The sequence below is a fragment of the Phaseolus vulgaris genome, chromosome 2 (assembly GCF_051622355.1).
Source record: "Phaseolus vulgaris cultivar YP4 chromosome 2, ASM5162235v1, whole genome shotgun sequence".
Taxonomy (NCBI): domain Eukaryota; kingdom Viridiplantae; phylum Streptophyta; class Magnoliopsida; order Fabales; family Fabaceae; genus Phaseolus; species Phaseolus vulgaris.
Genome location: NC_143499.1, coordinates 24,018,477 through 24,044,095, shown reverse-complemented (window position 1 = coordinate 24,044,095; position 25,619 = coordinate 24,018,477). Strand labels below are relative to the sequence as shown.

Genomic DNA, 25,619 nt, shown 5'->3' with positions numbered 1-25,619 from the left:
AAGAAGAAAAAGAAAGAGACAGGGGATTGTGGTTTGTTGTGGAATGGAGGTGCATTGAGAGGGTGAGGATTTATGAAGTGAAGTCAAATCCAGCAGACCTATGCATAGCTGCTGTGTCTGTGGGTCTCTCTGTGCATCAATCCACAAACAAACCACATTTTATCCATGGAATGGTGGTTGCTTCGCTATTCATCATGAAAACGGGTAAGAAAAACTTCATTTATTTTTAACTAATTTTTTACATTCAAAACTTACAACATATCCTGCCTTTATTTTCAATGGAATTCTGTACTGTTTTTGAGATTTTTTTTTATTAATTTTGCAATTAATTATATAAATATATTTAGTACCAATATCCTAAAAATTTCATTATCCTAATACAGGGACAATAACTATATTTTATTCATAAAAACAAAATAAAAGTGTGTTTATAATATTGATTATTATTATTTATTATTCAAGTAAAGATTAACTAGTTTATCATTATACTCCAGCTTATATAATAAGGGTATTTAATTAGCCAAATAAATCTATTTTGTCTTATTCGCTAGAGTAATCAATATTTTTCTTAAGATTTGCATTTTATCTTCCAAGACAAATATTATGATATGAATAATGTAAATTCAGTTTAAAGATTTAAATATCAACATTCTACTGATTCAAGTCGTGTCTCTGAATAATTTTTTGGGTTCAATAGAGAAAGAAAATGAGAAAAAAGACCTTCTTAAAATTGATGAATGCTTTATTTAGCATAAATTTAATAGTTAATTTTTTAAAATAAAAAATTTGATTTATAGCAATGAACATGTCTGGATTTCATAATTTTTAAAATTATTTGCCACTACTGTCTCTCTTATTTAATTAATATAGGAAAGATTTTATGAATAGATAAAAAGAAATAATCATCACTTTCAAACTAAGCCTTGGGAAATATTTATTTTTTCCACAGTTGTTATTTGTAAATTTTTGTTTAAGAAATAATATTATTTACATATTATAGATAGATTGAGACGATGGAATGATTGATTGATGAAATTGGATCCTTGCCCAAATCATGATGCAGTCAAAACCTTGCAACACCTTAACCTTACACTAGTTATTGCACAACAGAGACATCAGAGGTTCATAGCATACGCTTGATTGTTATCCAGTGATTTATATATTTACTTCTTTGTTGGTAACTCATCACACACATGTCTTTGTGAGTAATTTTCTAACGTAAAATTTATAGCAGAAAAAGTAATTTGTAAGATTAGAGAGGTTGAAATTGAAAGAGTGGTGAAGTATGAATGAGAAGGAGGCATGTGATTGAAGTGAAAAACAGGAAATAGACAGGCAAGAGTGTAGGAAGTGAGTTAGAGAAAGATGGGACGGGTCATATGCAACCAAACAACGTTAATATCTTCGAACTTTCTCCATCACATTTTCATGCCTCGATATTGACGAGAGATAAATAATTTGTAACTAGTATAGTACAGTACCAAGCTAAGCCCGCTAGCTACACCTATATACAATAATGACACCACATGCTCATACCAGTCCACTACTCACAACACCATGTACGTGCTGCTGTAACACCTTTCAACATCAAACTCTTTCTTCTGTTGCTTCTGCACTCCATTCCACCCTTACAATTATATCTCTTAATCCTTCATTTGTCTCATTTGCTTCAATTTCTTCCATCATCTGTTCCCTTCTTAACATAAACACACAGACCAAATGTTGGCCTGGGAACCATACTTAGTATGGTAAAGATATCCATGTGGTCGTGTGTAGTAGTAATTCAGGGTTAAAGATGCTTTGACTCCTGTTTTATTGTGATTAGTGAGTTCATATTTCTCCTCTCACCCTTCATAATGAATTAACTAATATACATAAATATATATGTCTCTGTCTTACTCCGGCAACATTCTGTATCTGTTGAGACATAAATACCTTTGTAATCCCAGTTGTATGATTTGTAGATTAATCTTATATCGAATTAGAATTCCTTTTCCATGATTTCTTGGATGAATACACATGGAGTTGATGTTTGGTGATATCATGTGTGGAGTAATTATAAAACTTCCACTGCACTCATCATGACAGAAATAAAAGCAATCAATCGTGGTAAGGTAGTAGGTTTCTTGGACGGAAAAATGACTAGCAAAACTCAAATGCAGAAATTTATGGTACTATACTATTGACCAATTAAACCAGTGATTACAACCTTAAGCAAATCATTAATCTTAAGTTCTATCGGAAATAAATAGTACTTACTTAAGACTGCACTGATATATATATAGTTGATTTGTACTTTCGCCCTAGCTAGGGTGCAGTTTAACAGAAGATGGAGTAATGATTTAAGGAAGTGAAGAATGAAGGTTATTTGAGAATGTGGCATTGTCCAATAAATTGAAGTATGAAGAGGGTCGCTGGGTATTAATTAAAGGGGTACCAGCTGTCCAATAGTGCGTGGCTATGCTTTCCACACACTTACACCAATTTAGAATTTATTCGGAGTTACACTCCAAGCCTACTTTTTCTTTGGCAGCTTAGCCTTCCAATTTGGGAAAGCCTCTTCACTGCTCTCCACCTTTTTCTTTTTTGTTTGTTAAGAGTTTCTATTCACTGAACTCCTCCTTGGCCTTATTATTGCCTTTGCTCTTCCCTCTATTAATATCTGTGCTTGGAAAGGGAAGCAAAAGAAGATCCAGAGCAGTGTAGAAGCTAAGCTAAGCTAAGCTAAGCCAAGCCAAGGTAGGTTAGTTGTGAGAGAGATCCATCCATCGATCTTCAGATGGGTCGCGGCAAAATTGAGATAAAGTTGATTGAGAACCCCACCAACAGGCAAGTCACCTACTCCAAGCGAAGGAATGGTATCTTCAAGAAAGCTCATGAACTCAGTGTTCTCTGCGATGCCAAGGTTTCACTCATCATGTTCTCAAAAAACAACAAGATGCATGAATATATTAGTCCTGGCCTTACGTCCGTACCCTACTCTCTATCTCTTTCTATCCATCCAATATCTGCTTTCTCATCTTTTCTTTTTCTTTTCTCTTATTTCACTTCTTGTTTCCTGTGAATCAGCACAAAGAAGATCGTTGATCAGTATCAGAAGACTTTGGGGGATATCGATCTGTGGCGTTCCCACTATGAGGTTAACTAACCAACCACTCGGCTTTCTCTCTCTCTTCTTCTCTTCTTCTTTTTTGTGACTATTTTCTGCTTGTGATTTGCTTCCTGATTTTGTTATTATGTGTGCTCTTGCAATCAGAAAATGCTTGAGAACTTGAAGAAGCTGAAAGATATTAACAACAAACTCAGGAGACAGATCAGGTAAATAACATTACACATTAAAATAGTTAATGTCTTTTCTACTCGTTTTCACTGTTTTGGCATGGTTTAATAAAGCTCATTGCTGGAGTTGTGTGAATTGAAAAGGCACAGGATTGGTGAGGGTTTGGATTTGGACGAGCTGAGCTTCCAGCAACTGCGCACTCTTGAAGAGGATATGGTTGCTTCCATAGGGAAAATACGCGAGCGAAAGGTAAAAAAATTCACACTTGCTTCAGTTAAGTAGCTTTTATTCATCGGCAAAAATAACAATTTATAATAAGGGCACTCCAACTCTTACATCAACCTAAACAGTAGCCCAACTTTTGAACAGGATTAACAAGCCAGTGTTAAAAGGGAAAAAGACCTCTTTAATTGTAAAGTTTGAAACAGTCAGAAATTCAAAATCATGATCTAACCTTTATGTAAGGTTCAATAATCTGATTGAATCAAACTTTCTTTCTTAAAAACTAGAGCATTTGTATGAAATCAAAACACACCATGTGAATACCAACCATATTGTCATCCGCAATTGCTTCAGTTGACTTTTCCCTTTCACTAGATTAAGACAACTTCTTAAGTGACCTCTAAAATTGATAGCTGAAGAAACACAAGTCAGACATAAGTATCATACATGTGAAGAGAATATGCAAAGAAAAGAAGGGTGCCAAGATATTCATCCTTACAAAATGAAAAACAAGCAAACCTTATCCAGCTGGTCAAGATAGTGTTTCTTTTGTTAAACAATGGAATGGGAAAGAAATTTAAGAATTGTTGCTTTTCCTCCTTTCAAGTCTGGAGTTTCCCATTTCTTCATCCTTTTGACTAGAATCATAAACTAGCCTTAAATTGGGTCTTGGTTATTTTGAAAACTATTTCTGAGTTTATCTGCCAATATTTCTGTGTTTATTTTCTGTTGTTTCTTCTCAAGAATGAAATAAAGGAGATATAAACCAAAGTGAGGTTGCTAAATTTAACTGCCTGACATGACTATTTATCCTTTAAGGCTTTCAACTGATATGTTTCTTGTGCATTTTATTTCACAGTTCCACGTGATCAAAACTCGAACTGATACCTGTAGGAAAAAGGTCAGAAATATACTGTTCATATGTATATGAACAGTGAGATAGTTATTAATCAACGTTTTTCTTAGTTATGGTTCAATCTTGATAATGTGAAGAACATTGAATAATATACAGGTTAAAAGCTTGGAGCAGATGAATGGAAATCTTCTGCTTGAACTTGTAAGAACTTTGAATATGTTGGTAAATTAAGTTGAGTTGAATAGACATGAAAGTTAGTTACATATACATATGTTGTTGTTTTGATTTGGTTTCATTGATGTGTGATTGACAATGGAATAATAAGAAGGAAAAGTGTGTGATCCATCCACAATTTCTTTTGCACGATGAAGGAGACGAGGAATCAGCAGTTGCACTGGCCAATGGTGCCTCCACCCTCTATGCATTCTGTCAGCACCATACTCATCTGAATCTTCCCTCACATCAACACCAACACCATGGAGAAGAACCCTTTAAAACTGACGATCTGCGCCTCGCTTAATTGACTGCTACTTCAATTTGCATGCCTCAGTAGTAACCCATGTAAATTATATTAATGTTAACTAGCTGCTACCACTTGTTATTTATGCATGCATGCTTTCTGCTATCTTCCTATTGGATCTGTAAACCCAAAAACCTCTCTATCTCTATCCAGGTAGAGAATTAACTAGCTTATATATGGTGTTTGCCTAGAGTGTGGTCTGAAAAACAGCAAGAATGTATTTTATTTGATATTATTTTAAGTTCACATTGAGTGAGTATGTTATGTTCCTTGCTTTTAAGTATATATAATCATATTACTTAGATACACCTAGTCTTCCTAATCAAGATTTATTCAAAATTAAAGACCTACATATTAAAATTAGTTCCAAATCTTAAAATGAGAAATGATATATAACACTATCTTAACCTTAAGATTAACTTAAAAGGGTTAAGATAAAAAAATTGTTTAAATCTAAATCAGCCACCTTTCTACTCTTTCTCCTGTTTGCTTGCAATCTCACAGTTGCATGCTGTTACACACATTTGTATGCAAGTTTCTTCATTTACGTATACTGTAATAAAATTAGAAATCTGTATAAGGATTGAACACTTCACCTGATCAGAGAGAACTAATTAACAAGGGATACTATTAAAAGTTTATTCACCAAACCAGCTCCTTCAACCTACCACTTCAGGTGTCCTTATATATTAAATCGTATCTCGTTTTAGTCCTCCAAATTGTGAATAAAAAATAAGCTTAGGATATGTTAAAGCTACGAATTTAGAAAATTGGGGATTTTTTTTTTATACTTTTTCTTTGGGTGGGCATGCCAATTCAGAATCATTTATTTATTTTTAGGTGAGTTATTGGACATGTTGACACAGCGGCCATTGTTGTAGCACGGAGTGGAACATTGAAATTTAAGAGGAGAGATAGGATAGGAGGGTAGGTAATTAGGTATGTTGAGAACGTGAGAATGTTATTTTTTTATGCTTTATGCATAAATCCTGAAAATACTACACAAATTTTTAGTCTCCCACTCAATAATGGAGTTCAAAAACTGGTTTAGTACAGGCCCGGCCTTAGACAGCCCTCTCTCAAACTGGGCCCAACTGATCAATTTATTAAACGCAATTGCTTCCTTGCACCCAATTTCAATGGAAAAGACGAAAATGTCTTTAATGTATTATTTTTTTATTACAGATTTTCTTATTGGGAATGGACTTTTGATTTTTATCCGGATTTTTATATCTGGAACACACAAAGCTCTTCCAGATCTATTTTTTTGGAATGTATTATTTTTTATTCTGGATTTTCATTTTAAAAATAAAGATTATTTTTGGAATTTTAAAATTATGTTGGGTTTTCATTACCTTTATTAAATGGGCTTCAAAATTGATGTTTCCTGCATCATATCATTGCACCCGATTTTAGTAGAAAAGACGAAAATGTCCTTAAAAATTATACATATAAAAATACATTTCGAATCTCTTTTTTAGAATATGTTTCCAGATTTATTTTCTTTATTATGGACTTTTTTATCTGGAATTGGGCTTTTGATTTTTTATTTTTATTTCCATAACACAATAATCTCTTTTCCATATCTACTTTTTTGGAATGGAATTTTGATTTTTGTTTCTAGATTTTTATTTACTAAATACAATAACCTCTTTCAGATTTATTTTTTCAGAATTATTATTTTCAATTTCAGATTTTTTTCCAGAATAAAAATATTTTCAGAAATTAAAAAAATATGTAAGGTGGAGGTTAAAAATATTGAGTGTAGGAAGAATTTGCGCCTAACTTATTCATTTAATAGGTGACTGTTAGATATGGATAGAAAAAAATATTTAAGTTGTTCAAGTCATGTCAAGGAGGTTGATTGGTAACTGTTTAAGTTGTTGTAAAACTTTCCTTTTCTATGAATAAAATAAAAAGTGGTTTAACTAAGAAAATATGTTTAACGGAATAGGTAATTCACTTGCAACAATTCATCGACTTGACATAAGCATTTTAATTATTAATGGGTAGTTCAATTATTGACATTCCAACACCTGCAGAATTTGTTATAAATGTGTTTGCAATATAGAATACTAATATTAGTGTCAAAAACTAATATAATTTATTTTACTTTTTTTAGTAACTCAAGGTGTTTTTTTCTTCTCTTTCTTTGTCTATTATATTTTTAGTAATGATATTTTAACACTTTTTTATTTCACAACTTATTACAATAATATAATAATATGAATATTTAAATTCAAAAGATGAGTGTTGACAAGTAATATTATCTATACAATCATTTATATAGTTATTTGTCAAAATACTATTTATTAAAATGCTACTATTATTATAAAAGAGTTGTGAATTGGTTGCACATAAAAAATGGGATTCGAAACTACCATTCTCCTAAAAGACAATTTTTAAATGTTATATTATTATGATATTATAGTGAGGTTATTAAGTAATTGTGTTCAGAGTAAAGGGTGTCAAAATATTATTGGTGCTTTCTTTCTTTTTAATTTAATACCATCAATTTTAGGTTGACAAGCATCTCATGTTGAAATTTTGTGTTCCATCCCACTCATAATTATAAATAAATAATCATCTCGTCACTTTTAAAGTGTGGTTTAATTTTTTAAAATTAAGAAATATAATAATTTGTTATTATGATAAAATAGTTATAAGATTTTTCATTTTATATTTTATAATATATATATATATATATAAATTAATTATAAATTAAATAAATAAAAAATAGACAATTTTTTCTTAAATTTAAAGATAAACGGAGAAGAAGAGAATATTTTTTTAAAATAAATATGACAATTTGAAGCGTAATTAATTAATAGAGTGTATGACAATGTTTTTGGGTTAATGATAAGTGTGAGATTTAAGTAAAAGATAGAAGTTAAAGAAAAGTTGGATTTACATAATTGTTGCTCATATAACTATTGTTGTAGTGAAGAAATGATGCATGTACCAAATGTATGACTTAGGGTGACACCTAATCTATCAAATCCTGTGTTTTCTAGCAATGGTTGGTTGGAAGCAACAATAGAAATTATATATTTGTAAAAGATAGAAAAGTGATTTGAATGAGTTTGCGAAAATTGAAAGTTATGATAAAAATGTCTAAAGCACAAATAACTAAGCTTTAGCGTTGGGACCCAAAGTGCAAACGAAAGTTGGACTTTACAACCACGTTGCCTGAATATTCACCAACCTACCGAGTAAGGTGTTAAAGGTAATGATATATTCACACTGATATATTTTTTATATGAAGTTATAATCCTTAATATTATTATTTTAATATTTTTTATATCATTTAATTATTTTTTATTATATATATTTATATCTAAATCATAGCATACAATTTTTATGATTTTCAAAGTATCATTTCTATAAAGAAAAATTATACTTTAACAATCAAATCAAGAGAGTTATATACAATTTTTATATAATGAATATATATAAATATAAATATACATAATAAAAAATAAATTTGTAATTAAATGATATAAAAAAATATTAAAATAATAATATTGTACTGGTCAGACCTCAGACATCGACGTCGGACTTTGACATCGGACCTTGGTGGTTTGGTCACATTAATGAGCAACATAAGTGAATCCCAGAAATAATAATGAGTTATCATCCAGACATAAGAAGGACCTAAATCATGGGAGGGTTCATACACGTGGTGTGTATAGTACGTTCAGGCCTAGCACACACAAGTAAATAATCATTGGAAGTGTTAAGGCCCATAAGAGTTAGGGTTTCCAAGGAAAGACTGCATTCATGACATGTGAATACTTAGGACACCCATAAAACAGATGGCCCCACAGCGCTCTGGGGCATGAGTTGGTACCCTGGCGGCCATACTGTTAAGATTTTGCACTCCAGAAGGAAGAGGAAAGTCCTGTGCAGCGGCTGCGCTAAGCTTGTGCAACGCGTCATACGATGCCTCGCTAATTCCACTTAAGAAAAGATCCTCGTGGGACATGGAGTTGACCTAGACACAACCTATATAAAGGGTGGTAAGAACCCTAGACAGGTACGTCGTTTCTAAGATTTAAATTGCTTTACATACTTATTGTTTCTTAGTCCAGTACTGACTTGATCGTCGGAGTGCAATCAACCAATAGGATCCCCTCTGTTTCAACGAAACCACTCTCGACCATCCAAGGAGAGAGCAAAAACCACCAAAAAAATAGGAGGAGACATCATCTGCTTTTGAGGAAAAAACAACTGACCGACGAAAATAAATATTATTAAATAAATATTATTAAAGTTTATAATAGGATTGTATAAAATATATGAATTTTCAATATATCATAATCATTATAAAATTATTAGGAAACATAACGGCTAAATTTAAATAAATAAATAAAGTACTACTAATCCAAGATTCATACATATAAATATCCACAACACTGGGTAAACCCTGTACAAACTGCCAGAAAAAGGGTTTGTACCTTTCTTGTTTGTATAAAGAATAAAAATAATGTGAATTTAGAAAAGGTTGGTGCACCGGACAAGCATCTGAGTTCAGTTCTGTCGTGAAGCCACTCACCCAAAAGTGGAAGAAGCCTACGCTCCACAAAAACCCACCTTTCTCTCTCTGCTCGTTTCTTCCATCGCCATCAAAATCAAAAAGTGGAAAGCAGGAATGGGGTCTCTCTGTGTCCCTCTATCTACGATCATCGCAATTTGGTGTCTATTATTGGGTGCTGAATCGAAGACACATTGGGGAGATGCAGAGGTTCTCAAGGAGTTAAAGCAAGGTTTGGAACAAGCTTCGGTGATCCCAGGCTCTTGCGTCAGTTCCTGGGACTTCACCCTCGACCCCTGCGACAACCTATTCGCCGACAAATTCACGTGCGGCTTCAGATGCGACGTCGTCGTTTCAGGCCTTAGTCGAGTCACTGAACTTGCGCTGGACCAAGCGGGTTATGTTGGCTCTCTCACCTTCACGTGGAACCTTCCTTTTCTACAAACACTCGATCTCTCCAAAAACAACTTCTCCGCCCAAATTCCTGATTCCTTTTCAAACCTAACTCGCCTCCGCCGACTCAGTCTCTCGTCCAACTCCTTCTCCGGCGAGATACCCCCTTCCCTCGGCACACTCCCCAGCCTCGAAGAGCTTTACCTCGACAGCAACAACCTACGAGGAACAATCCCACAAGGCTTCCACAACCTTAAAAGACTCGAACTCCAATCCAACAATCTCAACACCCACCTACCAAACTTTGACACATTCACAAACCTTAAATACCTCGATTTCAGCGATAACTCCATCGCGGGAGAGTTATCGGCCTCGCTCCCTGTCTCGCTGGTTCAGATATCAATTCGGAACAACAATTTAAACGGTGTCTTATCGAGTGAAAGCTTCAGGAATTTGAAGAGGTTGCAGGTGGTGGATTTCAGCTCCAACCGAATGAGTGGTTTAATTCCTTCGGTTTTCTTCGAGCTTCCGTCGTTGCAGCAGTTGACGCTGTCCTTCAACGAGTTCACGAAGGTTGAAGCACCTTATAAGGGAGTGGAGTCGCGGAGCAGACTTATAGCGGTTGATTTGAGCAACAACAGGCTTGAGGGGTTTTTGCCGTCATTCATGGCGATGATGCCGAAGTTATCGTCGTTGTCCTTGGAGAATAACGAGTTCACAGGGCGAATAGCGACCCAGTTAGCGGAGAAAACGGTGTCTCCCAAAACGGGGGTGACTCCGTTGGAGAGGCTTCTGTTGAGGGGGAATTACTTGGTGGGAGGGATTCCTCGGCCCTTGTTAACATTGAAACGCGATTCTGCGAACGTGAGTTTAGTGGATAACTGCTTGTACAGGTGTCCTCATACTTTCTTTTTCTGCCAAGGTGGACAACAGAAGTCATTGGCACAGTGTAACAGATTTGTCTCAACTACTGAATAATTTTTTATTTTTTTTACTTTCTCCTTCTTGATTTATGATGATGATATATCTTATCTTAAATCTTAAATAATGTACTAATACATGAGTCTATGAGAGGGTTTTGGTCAACGATAAGATTTTGTCCCTCGCAGACGTTGCAACTTGCAGCCACGTGAACCATGTGGAATGCATCGTGACCATTCAATACTAGTCGTCAACATTGCATGACCACTTGCTTTTTATTGGTAAAAACATTACATGACTACAAAGAATCATATTATAAAGTATGGAAAAAAATTAGTCACAAAGTTAAGTTTTAACAGTCTTTTTAAATTATGAAGAATTTAAGGTTTGATAAGCACAATAGGTTTGGCAAATAAATTTTCTTGGTTTAGGACTTTTAATGAATGTACTTTTTTAAATTAGACTTTTAACTCTACGCCCAACAATTTTCAAAATTATTATTTTACTTTTCTTTAAAGTAATTTGTGGATTCTTTCTTGAACATGTTTTACAGAATTTATAAAATATACTCCATAAATTTTAAAACAAACTTTTCAGAATGTATATAATACTTTATAAAATGTGTTTTTCTAAAATGAGCTTTTCATAAAAAAATATTTTTTGCTTACTTCTTCTTCTAAGTGTAACGTTCTCATTCTCTTCTTCTTCTTCTCTAGCGGTGATGGCACAAAAGCAGTTGAAGTGGTTTGTGAGGTGCACAGAGAGAAAAGTGGACAGGGTAATTCAGTCATTTCAGCCAGTTATGGGGATGCATGAAGTAAAAGCCATTAAAGGCCTAGCACGAATAAGATATAACCCATCTTCAAGTAGCTCCAACTTCGGCCTTGGATCAAGCTCAGATGGTAGTCCATTAACAGTTTTCAAACCTGGTCATGGAGTTTGTTTAACAAAATGACTTAGATAAGGGTCTACCTATGGGTTTAAGAAAAAAAGAAAATTAAAATGTGAGGATTTTATAAGTTGTTAAAAATAAAATTAAATAGAAAGTTATTTCTTACAAAGAAAAAAATGTACAAGTACTAATCGGCACGACCGAGACTATGACCTGACCGACATTACAAAGCCAATTACGTTTAAGCAGAAGTAGTGAGACTAATCAACAATCAAGAGATAGGTAATACACTTCTAAACATGACTCAACTCTCTAACATGACCCAATAAGAAAGGTCCATCACAATCATATAAATAGGCACAAAATATAAGAATCAAGTACGTCATTATACAGTACTTAAAATATCGAATGTCGAATACTAAATTTGACTTGAGCGTCGGAGTGTTCTTTACGGGTGTCATCCGAGTCTGGACTTTGTGGAGGTCGAGAAGCAAAGGAAGAAAAGAAGAATGAGGAGCTTGCTTAGAGAGAAATAAGAGTGTATATCGACCAATCGAGAAGGCAGAAAAGAGAAACAACTTGAATTCTTGGTTCCAACCCCGTTCAAAAATAAAATATAATAAAAAATTAAATATAAAACTACACAAAAGTAAAAACAAATTAGTAACTTACATAAGGAAATCAGCCTCCCCTCTTATTAAAAAAAACAGGCTTATTTTTTAAAAGAAAGAAAAATGAGATTATTTTATAAAGTCAAAATATATTCAGGTGTAATTACAATATGTGATAAGATGCATTAAGAAAAGAAAAAAAATGTCAAGAAATTTTAATATTGAGATCTCAATATTTCATTGTTCATATATTCATTTTCAAAACATAGAACTGATGAAAGTATTTTGTTTGTACAAATTAACTTACGAAATCTGATGAAGAATATGAAATATCTCAACATAATACTATGATTAAAAATAAAACAAGATAGATATGTAACAAAAAGCACCAGTGGTCTAGTGGTAGAATAGTACCCTGCCACGGTACAGACCCGGGTTCGATTCCCGGCTGGTGCATTTTGTTTTTTATTTTTTTGTAAAAGCTAGTAGTTGTCAACTCTCTGCCTCGTTGTGTCGCTGTCTCGCTGAACTGTGCTTTTCATCCAATGTTGTGAACCACAACCACATGAATGAGAAATATTTAGTACATCATGTTTATTCTTTATTATGAAATGTAAATACTCCAAGATTATTTATGTATATATACAGGAAAAATATGTTTTTACCCCACTGTTTTGATTTGACATTCTTATAACAACGTAAATAATAGCCATATATTGAATTAAATTATCTAATTAAAAAATAAAATAATTTTTTTTAGAATCAACAAATGAGGATTATATATGTAAGAGAAAATAATAAAATCTTCTAACTGGGGTTATCACCGAGTCATGAGTTTCCCACTTTTGTTATTTCTTAAAGTTGCTGGAAATGAAATGTGTCCTGATATGGTGGCACTATTAAGTAGTCTCACCTTCCATTCAATTTATTTAGTTAGCATACTTAGATGCTACTGCTACACCATTAATTTACAAGTGCTCCTATACTTATATTATTTCAAATATTGGATTAACTCAACTAGTTAAAACAAGAGTGTAATTAAATTGAATAAGACGATATAGTAAATAACATTGAGTGAGGTTCCTTAATAGTCTAAGATTGTTTCACTTCCTCACTCTTTCTTGGTGTTTACTTCTGAGGAAAAAGCCTTTAGTTGGAAGCTCCACAAAGTTCCGTATTCTTTATCGCTTTTTGCCTTTACGTACAAACAAACTCAAGCCAACAAGAGCAGAGTAGTACCATACAACCCACACCCACCTACGTTTAACTTCAACTTACTTATTTTACCACTCATTCTTTCAATCTTACGCTACCAAAACACAACAACCCAATATCCTTACCCTTCACTACATCAAAAATGTTCTGCAAAATTCCTCAGACACATTTCAATAGGTTAAAAAAGTACTCTCAGTCGTATATAAAGCACAATAATGTTAGTTTAGTGTGTTTGAATAATGAAATTATTCATTTATGTAGCAATAATAATTCTTTGATACCATATGTAACGAGGAATTTTCAAGTGTGTAACAACAAATTATGGTATCTCCAACTCTGTTGTCACTCTTTCTTGGAGTCAGGCTTCACGTGCGTAGGAGTTTCCTTTCTCATTCCTTTCTTGCTGGTTTCTTCTCTTTTAGGACTAGGGTAAGTTCGATGTGATATAAAAACTGCTCTGAAAAAATAAATTATAATTTTTACTAATCCTTCTTAAATCAACACTCCATACAGTATCACTTTTGTCGTCCAACCAAAATGAGTTTTTCTTAAATATGGGTTTCACAAGAGTGAATTTTCCACACAAGAATGATAAAAATAGAAAATAACTACTTTGAGATTTTTTTTAAATTTTTCTTTAAAAAACCACATACCAACTCTGTTTTACTAATATATAATAATAATAATACTTTAAAATTATATATATTTGTAATATTCAAAAAATGATATTTTTACTATTCAACAACTAACAACTACTTAACAACCTACATTTAAGAATAGTGTGACTATTAAAACGAAAAATTATATGTTCACAACCCTTTCTTTTTTTACATTAATTGACAACTTCAAAGTTATTATTTTATTAAAAAAAGCAGATATAAAGTGAATGTATTTTTTAATAGTTCGTTAAAGAATTATTTCCCTATTCAAAAAAATATTTTTTTATAGTTGGATAAAAAGATGAAAGACAAATATCAAGTAATTGTAAAAATATATTAGGAAGTTAAAATATCATTGCCTGTATTATTATTATTATTATATTAATAAAAGGAGTTGTTAAGTAAGTATCTGAATTGGTATTTGCAATACATAGAAAACAATTGGATTCCTAGCTAAGTAGACTGTGAGTTGGTATATTTTTTGATGAAAAACTAATAAAAATGCCACATCTAGGCAGTTCTAAACTGGTTATGGACAATGGTGAGTTTGCATTTTTTAATAAAATCATGAATGTAAGTTTTTTATACTTTCAAGCGCGTGAGTCAACTCATATACATAACCGGTGGGTTTTGTGAGGGTAAATGTGAATTCTTAAAATTAAAGTTTATTTAATATGCCTACTATACGACAAATCTTCTTTTATAATATGGATTTTATGTGAATGTGAGCCCAAAAGAGACTGATGTTAACATAACGAGACAAGTTCACCCATATAGGCAAACTCTAATTGTAAGTAAATTGTGGTTCATCTTTTCATTCTAGTTAATGACATCACACCTCATTATATGTTTAAAATAGTTTTTTTTTTATAATTTACCCCTTTTTATACGTTACAAAATCCATGAAATTATGTTTTATAATTTTAGTTATTGAATTACTTTTATCCAATTGAAATTTCTTAATTTAAAATTTTCTATAGATTTTCTCTTTATTTTAGTTCAATTTTTCGTAATTTTTGGTGAGATTGAGAACAACATATTATACGTAGAAAAGGATAATAAAGATAGAAATTGTTATCAAGTATAACTTAATAATGACTTAATATATTTTTTAAATTAACATCGAACAAAATTATCAATAATAAAATAAAGAAATCAAAATAAATAAATAAAATAGAAACAAAAATGATAGATGATTACAAACTAGGAACTAAATTACAGATTTTTTAAAATACAGAAATTAAATTTTAATTAAAGAAAATCGTACTTAAAAATTTGTGTTAAAAATAAAATTTACTTAATCTAATCCAATTCTTCATAGGCGGTAGATTAAACATAATTGCTCTTTTTAAGATAAATATATTAAAATTGTTTTTTTTTAAATAAAAAAACGATGAATTCTTCTTCAATAATCATAGGGAAAAAAACTAAACATTTGAATTATAAAATATAATAACTAATTATATTACTTAAGAAAAATAATATATATCCACTAAATAAAATTATCCTAAAATCAGTAGTTTCTAAAATAATATGCATATACATAAACTCTAAAATACAATACAGAAAGAACATAACACATTCATTTTGTCTTGTCATGCTCCATGTAGAATACCTCTCATTATACAAAATATAATGCATAAGGATAAAATAATATAATAATTATTAATTTTAAAATATTTTTATTTGAAATATATAAAGATAATCAATTCAATACATTCACTCTCTAAACTAAAAAAAAAATCACATATCTATCTACTTAAAAAAACAAACACAACAAAGTACACTTATTATCTTTCCAAAGAATTATGTTAAACATGTTTACTAATACTTAACACATAAAGAATACCATTGATAACAACCACTTTTAATTTTTTATATTCAGGATTACTTGTATCTATTACATAACCTTTAATGTAAGCATCATCTTTAACTTTTTTGTTACATAATGTCTTGATTTATATAATTTGATATTTTGAAAGTTATGATATTTTCTCTCAGGATTGCTAAGAAGTGGGCTTTAAGTCTAACTCGACCTCATAAAACCGGCTCATGAGGTTGAGGTTTGCATCCACTTATATACAAAGAAAGGCTCTATTCTCTAGTCGATGTGGGATCTCCAACACACCCCCTCACGCCGAGACTACCAACTCGTGCGTGGAGATATATGTTATGGGTGGTCCGATAACGACCCGATGGCGGGTGGCACGATAGGCCCAACAAATACTCGTTAGGATAGGCTCGAAATGGCTCTGACACCATGTTAAGAAGTGGGCTTTAAGCCTAACTCGACCTCATAAAACCGGCTCAATGAGGTGAGGTTTGCACCCACTTATATATATTATGAAAGACTCTAATCTCTAGTCGATGTGGGATTTCCAACAAGAATCAAAATAACACATCACATATCTTCATAAAATGATAAACATCATATTATTAAAAATAATTAATATTTTTCTTTTCTTAAATTTCAGAAGCCTCTAAAACATAAATTAAGATATTGATGAAGTAATATTTCTCCATTATTATTTTTAGAATTTTCAGGTGATATTTGTTTTTTATTTCTCTTATGGGCATAATAACGTCATATGAATGTTTTATACACATAATTATTGCTCAATGTTTTAATTATAAAATACAAAGTATATTCGATAAAAAAATGATTAAAAAATTAGTTTAGCAAAAAATTCTTTAAACTAAAAGCTATCCAATAAAACAATTATAGTTTTTATAACACGAGAACTAATATGAAATAATAGAATAATAACATGTATAAATTCATATTACAATGACACAAGAAAAAATTTCACTCGAGCATATTAACAGAAATGTTGTGTTAAACCTTAAGAAGTTGATTGGATAAGGTAAAAAAAAAAGACCTAAATAAGGTGACCTCGAAATCGCAAATTGGTGAAGAAAGTCACTTATCAGTTGGATGCTGAATCATTGCAATACATGTACATGTAAAACGACCTTGGGTAGGTGGGTCATCTGAAAACAACTTAAGAGTGGAAATCAAACAATTGAGTTTTTGTTTTTAAAAGTTTTTTTTCTTTTCTGTTAATTAATAAAAAATATATTACCAATTTTTTTTAACTTTTCAACTAAACTTAATATTAGTTCCTTTGATTTTAGTTATGCTTGTTTCTTTTTTTCAATTGTATTTTAATAAATGATAACAATAATTATAATTTATCATTAAATTATAATAAATGCATTGTAATTAAATTCCTAAAATTAAATAAACAACTATAGAGCTTTTAATAAATCAAGTTACTCAATTTGACTTTAGTAATATATTGGGATGAAAAAAATTAATTTGTATTTTTAAAAGTTTAAAATGTTTTATGGTAAACTAAGTTATTTAAATGAAAAAAAATTAACAAACCATTCCAATTCTATTAATTACAAGAGTGTTTCGAATATTAAAAATAATGTGCAATTTCAGATTTAAAAAATATGGGTAATTCTTAATATTATGTGCGACTCTTAATCCTATTTTTTTTTCTCTCTCTTTTATTATCTTTAGTCTCTTTATATTATTTCTCCCTCTTTTCACTCTTTCTTTACCTTGCCTCTAATATTATTTTTTTTTTTCTCTCTCTCTTCTTTCTGGTCCATCACTCTCCTATGTGGTAATATTGGTATAAAAATGTCAACACTGTGATGTAATTACTATAAATTGTTTATTCTTGCAAGAAAAATGTATTGAAAATGTGTTATATATTGTTTATATGAGTTTTAATTAAGGTTAAAAAATACTTTTTCAACATTTAAATTATATTTATTTTAAGAAATTTGAAGTTATTTATCCAAATATTTTTTTGGAAACAAAATAAACATACTTTAATTAAAATTTAAAATCTTTCATCCAAATAAGTTTGATTTGTCCTACTCGATTTCCTTCATTCTATATTTGACAATGTATAAAAAAAATTACCTCTCCATTTATCTAAAATAAATTATTACGTGTATAAGTAATTTACTAATGCCTTTTTTAAAGTTTTCAACCTAAATTTCTATCTACGCCAAACGCATAAACCATGCCTTGGTGGTATACCAAGTCAATTCCGTCGATAACACAACTTGTAATACTCAACAGCTGTAGTTAATGTTTTTCTTACACTCAACAGCATTGTGTTGGGATAATTTACTAAAATCGATTTTGATTTCTAAAACTGCATTTAAGAATTAAAAAAAAAGTAAAAATATTTCTTTATCATTCTGACATTTATTATAAAGATAAAATAAATTATGTAAAAATTTAATTTAATTTAAATTGTATTTTTTAATAAATTCTGACAGTTGTTATTAGCATTATAATAAACTAGCCAAAACATTTCTATTATATATATATATATATATAATTTTATTATTACGAATAATTAATTAAAAATTACTATAATTTTAAAAATATATAACTTGTTGTAAAAGTATTATAAAAATTTATATAGTTATTATTTAAAAATATAATTATTTAATTGTTTATATTATTAAATAAATAAATAAAATATTTTTTATTAAGATATAAAATAAATAAATATTTTAATAATTTTATAACGTAATTAATTGATTTAAAAAAATAATTATAAAAATTTAAAAAAGAAAATAATAAAATAATAAAATAAGGTATATTAATAGAATAAAATACAATAAAAAATCATAAAATAGAAACAATTTTTTTTCAAAAAATAATTAGTTAATATAGTGATTAAATTAGAGATATTTTAGAGACTAAAAAAATTTTGGTTTTTAAATTAGTTTATATTGGTAGTTAAAATCTTGATTAGATACTAATTTAAAAATTATTTAATAATAATAAAAAATAATTTAAATTTTTTTAATAATTTTTTTAGTGTGAGTTGTGTATAAAAAAAATAACTGTTATAAAACTGTCACTACAAGAAAAAAAGGTTTTAGTGGAGGTTATTTAGCGGAGGTTAACATAACCTTAGGAATTGATTTAATTAATTGAGGTTTTTTCTTAAAACCTCAACAAAATAACGGAGGTTTTTTAACCTGATTTAAATTCCTGTGGTATTTTACGGAGGTTTTGAAACCCATGATATTTTACGGAGGTTTTGAAACCCATAGTATTTTACAGAAGTTCTTAAACCCATGGTATTTAACAGACTTAATGGAGGTTTTAACCCTAGATAATATAAAAATAAACCCTCATTAAAACTATTTTTTCTATAGTGTGTTACAAAGAAAAAAAAATATTTCTTGATAGGTATAGATAAATGTGCTCTTAGTGGGTCATCCTATTTTGAATATAGTTCATTATCTATTTGTAGAATGTGAAGACTATTAGTTTATCAAAACCCGTGATACTAATATTAATATTTTTTTTTCTGAATATAGTTCATTATCTATTTGTAGAATGTGAAGACTATTAATTTATCAAAACTCGTGATACTAATATTAATATTTTTTTATTTAATTTGGTTTTAATTTTTTTAATATCTATTATAAATGCTAAAAGGAAGAATAACGTTATTCGTAGTTGAATACAAGCGTTACGACATATTAAACAAATTCTCATTAAAATATATTTTAAATAATTTTGATATTATCTTAAAAAATAAATTTTTTAAATTTAATTTAATCTTACAAAATTAATTTTTAAGATATATATTATGAATATCTAGTTTACATAATCTAATTTAATGTTATAAAATTAATTTATAAAATATATATTGTGAACTGATATGATATTATTTTTAGTTGACTTTAGAAGCTCAATAAAGTTTAAAAGAATTTTAATATAAGAAAAAAATAATTATATTCTTAATCCGTATTTTCTTTTAAAGTACATGGATAAAAAAAGTAGACAAAATGCTTTACTATAATTGTCTCATAAGCACACAGTTTAAGTAGTTTCTGTATGAAAAGAAAGTAGTATAAAAACTTGGTATTGATTTATTGTATCTTTTAATTAGTGAACCTAATTGAGGCTAATTAAAATATTTAATCATGGTGAATGAATGAATATTTAGGCATGAGAGTGGTTATTATGGATTAAAATAGGAAGGGGGAGTGAGGAATAATGTCAGTAGTGTTACTGAGAGACAAAAGCTGAGTTGGTGTCATTGCTGGGCTCACTTTTTTAACTCACTTTGCTTCTAAGTCATGCCATGTCCCAAATCCAAACTCAAACTGTATCATCACGATCAAGGACACACTGGGAATTTCAACCACTTCACTTTTACTTAACTTATCACCTAATAAAGTTATACATTCAAATAAATACCTAAATTTTTTAAATACTATATTCATTTTATCAGTAATTTAAAACTTTTTCACATATATTCAAAAAAATAAAATAACTAATAAACTTTTTATTAAAATATTCTTACACTCTTCTCTATATATTCTCTATAATTATTTTACATTAAGGATTACTCTCTCATCTAATTGGTTTTGAGTTTGAACGGTGTTTTATTTCTTTTGGAAGTAGAAAAAAAAGTAATCAGATCGTACTCTCTTCATCTGTTTCTACGTCTCATTTCAGTTTTTTTTTTATATAATATTTTAAATTGATTTTCAATTTTATTTCAACGGTATTTTAAATAAATACTCGTGTTCATTATATATATATAGAGAGAGTGAGAAAGTTATTTAAAAAATATCTTGGGTGAAAAAAAGGAAAAAAGATGCAAACTAGCGTAAGGTCAAAGGATGCCATTTTAAAATCAAAATATTTTTTCACAATTTTATTTATCAGACATTGAATATTTTTTATATTTATTCAATATTAGTCTTGGAATAATATTATCCTTCTAACTATTTCATGAAAGGTAATTGAATAAAATAAAATATTTAATTTGAAATATATAAAAACTATTTAATATTTCACCAGTTATTGTTGTCACTATTTAATATAAAAGAAAAAAACTGACACGTTATAAAAAAGATCAAATATAATAATATTAAGAAGAAGATGCATTAATAATAGTAATCCTAGAAATAAGAATTTAATTTTTTTCATCCAATACTCCCGTGAAGTAAATACAGTCATTGTCGGAACATTTATAGGTTTGTTGACAATTATTCTACCCTCCAATTCAAATTTCAAACCTTAAACTCTTTTATTGTAAGCGGGTTAATTTTAAAACCAAAAACGGTGTGGTTTAATTGGTGAAAGAATATACTTCATAACTACCCTGATACGAATATACATATATACGTATTAGTGTATAAACAAATAAATGTATTTGACGGGCAACATGAAATTTGTATTAAGAGACCATAACTCTGACATGCTTTCAATTAACCTCTGCCTTCACATACATACTAGATTTTCATTACTGTGGAGAAACCTATGAAAAAAATATGTATAAAAACTTAAGGAAAAGTTCACGTGTGTTTTGAAATAAGATTAGGGTGTGAATCTGCTTTGGCCTTTAGCCTTTTATGGAGTTATCTTTGGCAAGCGATAATTAGAAAACAGAGAGCGGGAAAAGTAACGTTAGATGGGAAACAGCCAAATGCAAAATGAGCGGCGACAAGCAATCAAGCATAGACGCAACCACTTAAGGCAGGTATTTAGGTTAATTTATATTCACGTTTTCTACCAGAGAGGAAAACAAAAAGTTAAAAGAGAAGAAGGATCATTTTTTTTAAGTTGTGGTTTCCTAGGTCTTCACAAATTTTGGCTTCCGCTGGGAAATCACTTCTATTACATGCTATACATCAAACTTGTTTCAGTTCTTTCACTGCTGGATAGTTACTGTGGCGGTAGTTCTACCCCTCCAAAACGCAAATGAGATTTGTGGGTAGAAAATTTAGGGATCATTTCATTTGTTTATGAGCATGTATGTACGTTATGTGTGTACACAATACAAACGTATTTGAAACGTATAAATACTATAAAGAAAGGAAAAAGCGAATAAGAGACAGTGGAGAGTGAGAAAGAAACGGGCGCTTTTAGTAATTATCAGGACGCTTTTATCCCTCATTCAATGCTTTACCAAACTCCCTATCCTCAACCTTCTCAATTTCATCCCTTGCCTTCTTCTTCTTCTTCTTCTTCTTCTATCTCTCTTCTTCTCCTCCCTACCTCATTACATATCTCCCCTCTATATTCCTTCTCTCCTATCTCTCTTCATCAGGTATTCATTATTTAATATCTCTTTTTACCATTTCTTTTTCTCAATTCTTCTAAACACAGCAAATGTTCAGGTGTTTGTTAAAGTCTATGGTCTTTTTCTTATATTAGGCTATGCTCTTGATTTTGATGTTAAACTGAAACAGGCATGGAGTGCATGGAAGCAGCTTTGAAGAGCAATTTTAGGAAAGAAATGACTGTAGAACTCAGTCCAGAAACCTTCATGGAGGAGTTCAGTGTGCAAAACGGTACCACTTGCGACGACTTTTTCGTGGACGACCTTCTTGACTTCTCGCACGTCGAAGAAGAACCAGAACAACAGAAGGAACAAGACTCGGTTTGTCTATCCCTTCAAAAAGAAAACCCAAGCCAAGAACCCTATGCTTTCAAACCCGATTATTCCTCTGTGCCCACCACCGAGCTTAGCGTTCTGGTATTTTTTTTCTTAATTTTATTTCTTCCCAGGTTTATCTGTTTTGTGTTGGTGGTTGACGAAAGTTGCAATTTTTACAGGCGGATGACGTGGCCGACTTTGAGTGGTTGTCTCATTTCGTGGAGGAATCCTTCTCGGAATTCTCTGCGGCGCTCCCCACCGTAACAGAGAGCAACCCGACGGGCCTTGCGGCGAAAGAGCCAAAGCCCGAACTGGAAAGCCCAGTTTTCACTTTCAAAACCCCGGTTCAGACCAAAGCGAGAAGCAAGCGAAGCAGGAACGGTGTTCGTGTTTGGCCGCTCGGTTCCCCTTCCTTCACCGAATCTTCCTCTAGCTCCACCACCACCACCTCATCATCTTCCTCCTCCTCCCCTTCCAGCCCCTTGCTAATTTACACCAACATCCCTCGTAGCCTCGACCACGTTTGCTCCGAGCCCAAACCCAATAAGCCGAAGAAAAAACACTCTTCCGACAGTGTGGGCACCCTGGCGCCGCGACGGTGCAGTCACTGCGGCGTGCAGAAAACCCCTCAGTGGCGAACTGGGCCGCTCGGCCCAAAAACGCTCTGTAACGCATGCGGGGTCCGCTTCAAGTCGGGACGGCTCCTACCCGAATATAGGCCCGCTTGCAGCCCAACATTCTCCAGCGAATTACACTCCAATCATCATCGTAAAGTGCTCGAGATGCGGCACAAGAAGGAGATGGTAACTGGGACTGAAAATGGTTTTACACCTGCTCCTGTTCCCAAATTTTGATTTACTTTTTTTAATTTTTAAAAAAGTAAAAGGAAAAAAAAAAGGAGAAAAGACTAGGTAGAGAGAGATTAGAGAAGGTAGGGCAAACTTTAGACCCGGTTCAATGGGAACCGAGTTAGTGTATATTTTTTTCCTTGTATTGAGTGCTGTAGGTGTTAGTCTTTGTAACTGATTAGGTGACTTTGATATTGAAGTTATTTCTTTTACCTTTTTATTGTTAGTTTTGATTTGTTTTTAACTTTTATTTTTATTCTGACCGCACAATAATTAATGTAATGGGTTTGGGTATGGAGGGTTAGTGGGTGGTTTTGAATGAAATTGTTTGGGTATGGGCGTTGAGAGGCATGAAGATTGTGAATGAAAGAACGCAACGAGAAGTGGTTAAACGAGGGGTAGTGTCGTAAGCTGAAGGTACATTGGAAACCTAAAGAGTTTGTGAAAGTGCAGAAAGATGGGTTTCGGTTGGCATGATGACTCCCAACAAGTGAGAAGGAACGTGTCGGGGGCATAGTATTCTTAAATTTGAAGTTTATTTGGATTTTTATGCGACACTAGATTTTGGACTCGCCTATTCCTGGGGCGCCACCTTTATTTATCACACAAACTACTTTCCTTCCCCTTCATACACCCACTATATTCCATCTCTTACCATTACTCTGTTGCAAAACCAGATTTTGAATTATTACCCGCCAAATACGAATCTCAATAATTTGAAAATGTTCCACCAAATAATGACATTTGGGTTTTGTTTGTCATTTATGTTTTTATCAACTATCATTATGGAGGAGTAATGAAGGAAAGCTACACACACAAAACACCTCCATCTGCCACTGATCCCACACACGAACCCGGTATCTTTCCTACCCAACATACCATTGTGCTATTCAACACATCCTCCTCCATATAAAATTCACAACTAAACTCTTCTCGTTTAAAATTATTTCAATTTTAATAGAGAATTTTTGTATTGATTTGATATATGAATGAATAATATCACATTTTTAAATAGAGTAAATATATATATATATATATATATTTGATTATTTTTATTATTTTTATTGTTTTTAATGTTTTTATCTTTTGTGTTCAATGATATAAACATTTAGTTTATTAAATAATTCTTTCAGTGTTCGACTCATTTTATGTTGACTGAGTTTATTAAAATTATAGATATTTTTTCTTTTAACATTGTAAAAAGAAATAATAATAATATTTTATTTTTTGTGAAATTTTAATTATCTATAATAATTATTTAATATCATGTTTTTTTATTGTAAATTTTCATAATAAAATTCTTTACTTAATATTTGAGATGGAAGAACGGTTGTGAACAAAGTATGTGTACCCTTGTCACTCTATGGAAACAGAAAAACAGAAATGAAACATAAATTTCATACATACTATTTTTCAAAAATAATAATAGGCATAATTAAACTTCCCCTCTTCTCATCATGACTACTCCCATCTTAATATTTCACAAAAAGACGCATAGTTAATTTAGATAGTTTTTGAAAATTCAACATCCAAATACATTTGAATGATTAAACTTGACAGTTTGAATTTTTTAATCTTAACTATTTTGATAAAAAAAATATTTTTAATTTATTGAATTTTAATTTTTTAACACATCATTAAATGTAAAATTATTTTATTATTAAACCATATTTAATAATATAAATATATTAGTTGAGAAAGATTTTCAATTAATATTGATATTGATTAAATTTATTTATTTTTACTAAATTTCATTAGAGTTTTTTCAACATAAAAATAATTCTAACAATATCAATTGGAAAATAATCTTAATTAATGTTAATTAAAAAAATCTTATCTGCATTCCAAATATAGTACAATAATTTAATATATGGTAAAAAACTATAATTCATGTTGGCTAAAAAATAACTTCAACTAACATCAAGTGAAAATAACCCAGTTTGTGTTTGTTAACTGAAAATACCACTGAGATTGACAAACAAAATTCTCACTATTATGGGATGAGAAATAATAGTAGCATGTCAAAACAACAAATAATCTTGACAGTGTGAACTAAAAAATAACTACAATTCACTTATAAAAACTTTTAAACATCAATAAGAAAAAGGTTGAAACAGTTTCAATGTCAATTGAGTTGATAACTTGAACGCATATGAAAAGAATAAAACTTAGATATGAAAGATAAAACAACATGAAAAATTCTAAATTTTATTATATATATATA

At 30.7% G+C, this 25,619-nt stretch overlaps 3 protein-coding genes and 1 non-coding gene across 6 annotated transcripts; all 4 read left to right on the top strand.

Moving 5' to 3' along the window:
- Nucleotides 1-2,305: 2,305 nt before the first annotated feature.
- On the top strand, nt 2,306-5,137 carry LOC137811001 (agamous-like MADS-box protein TM6). 3 transcript variants are annotated; one of them, XM_068612540.1, is made up of 7 exons: nt 2,306-2,967; nt 3,070-3,139; nt 3,257-3,318; nt 3,424-3,529; nt 4,362-4,403; nt 4,515-4,559; nt 4,730-5,137. In XM_068612540.1, the coding sequence occupies exons 1-7, from the start codon at nt 2,780-2,782 to the stop codon at nt 4,805-4,807; spliced, it is 591 nt and encodes a 196-aa protein (XP_068468641.1). In that variant the 5' UTR covers nt 2,306-2,779; the 3' UTR covers nt 4,808-5,137. The 3 variants fall into 3 exon arrangements, with proteins under 3 accessions (XP_068468641.1, XP_068468639.1, XP_068468640.1); XM_068612538.1 differs by having other exon boundaries at nt 2,311-2,967; nt 4,684-5,137; XM_068612539.1 differs by having other exon boundaries at nt 2,424-2,967; nt 4,687-5,137.
- A 4,007-nt stretch (nt 5,138-9,144) lies between these two features.
- On the top strand, nt 9,145-10,799 carry LOC137811000 (uncharacterized). Its single transcript, XM_068612536.1, has one exon. The coding sequence runs from the start codon at nt 9,530-9,532 to the stop codon at nt 10,781-10,783; it is 1,254 nt and encodes a 417-aa protein (XP_068468637.1). The 5' UTR covers nt 9,145-9,529; the 3' UTR covers nt 10,784-10,799.
- Nucleotides 10,800-12,614: 1,815 nt separating this feature from the next.
- TRNAG-GCC (transfer RNA glycine (anticodon GCC)) lies at nt 12,615-12,685 on the top strand. The gene has a single exon. It is a non-coding gene; the product is annotated as a tRNA-Gly (tRNA).
- Nucleotides 12,686-21,665: 8,980 nt separating this feature from the next.
- Nucleotides 21,666-23,615, top strand: LOC137810999 (GATA transcription factor 5). The gene is made up of 3 exons (XM_068612535.2): nt 21,666-22,217; nt 22,360-22,646; nt 22,727-23,615. The coding sequence occupies exons 2-3, from the start codon at nt 22,362-22,364 to the stop codon at nt 23,399-23,401; spliced, it is 960 nt and encodes a 319-aa protein (XP_068468636.1). The 5' UTR covers nt 21,666-22,217; nt 22,360-22,361; the 3' UTR covers nt 23,402-23,615.
- The last annotated feature ends 2,004 nt before the right edge of the window (nt 23,616-25,619 follow it).

Coding starts and splice junctions, on each gene's coding strand:
- LOC137811001 (XM_068612538.1), top strand. CDS start 2,780: ATGGGTCGCGGCAAAATTGAGATAAAGTTGATTGAGAACCCCACCAAC. Junction 3,140..3,256: donor TGTGGCGTTCCCACTATGAG/GTTAACTAACCA, acceptor TCTTGCAATCAG/AAAATGCTTGAGAACTTGAA. Junction 4,404..4,514: donor CTGATACCTGTAGGAAAAAG/GTCAGAAATATA, acceptor AATAATATACAG/GTTAAAAGCTTGGAGCAGAT.
- LOC137811000 (XM_068612536.1), top strand. CDS start 9,530: ATGGGGTCTCTCTGTGTCCCTCTATCTACGATCATCGCAATTTGGTGT.
- LOC137810999 (XM_068612535.2), top strand. CDS start 22,362: ATGGAGTGCATGGAAGCAGCTTTGAAGAGCAATTTTAGGAAAGAAATG. Junction 22,647..22,726: donor CCACCGAGCTTAGCGTTCTG/GTATTTTTTTTC, acceptor CAATTTTTACAG/GCGGATGACGTGGCCGACTT.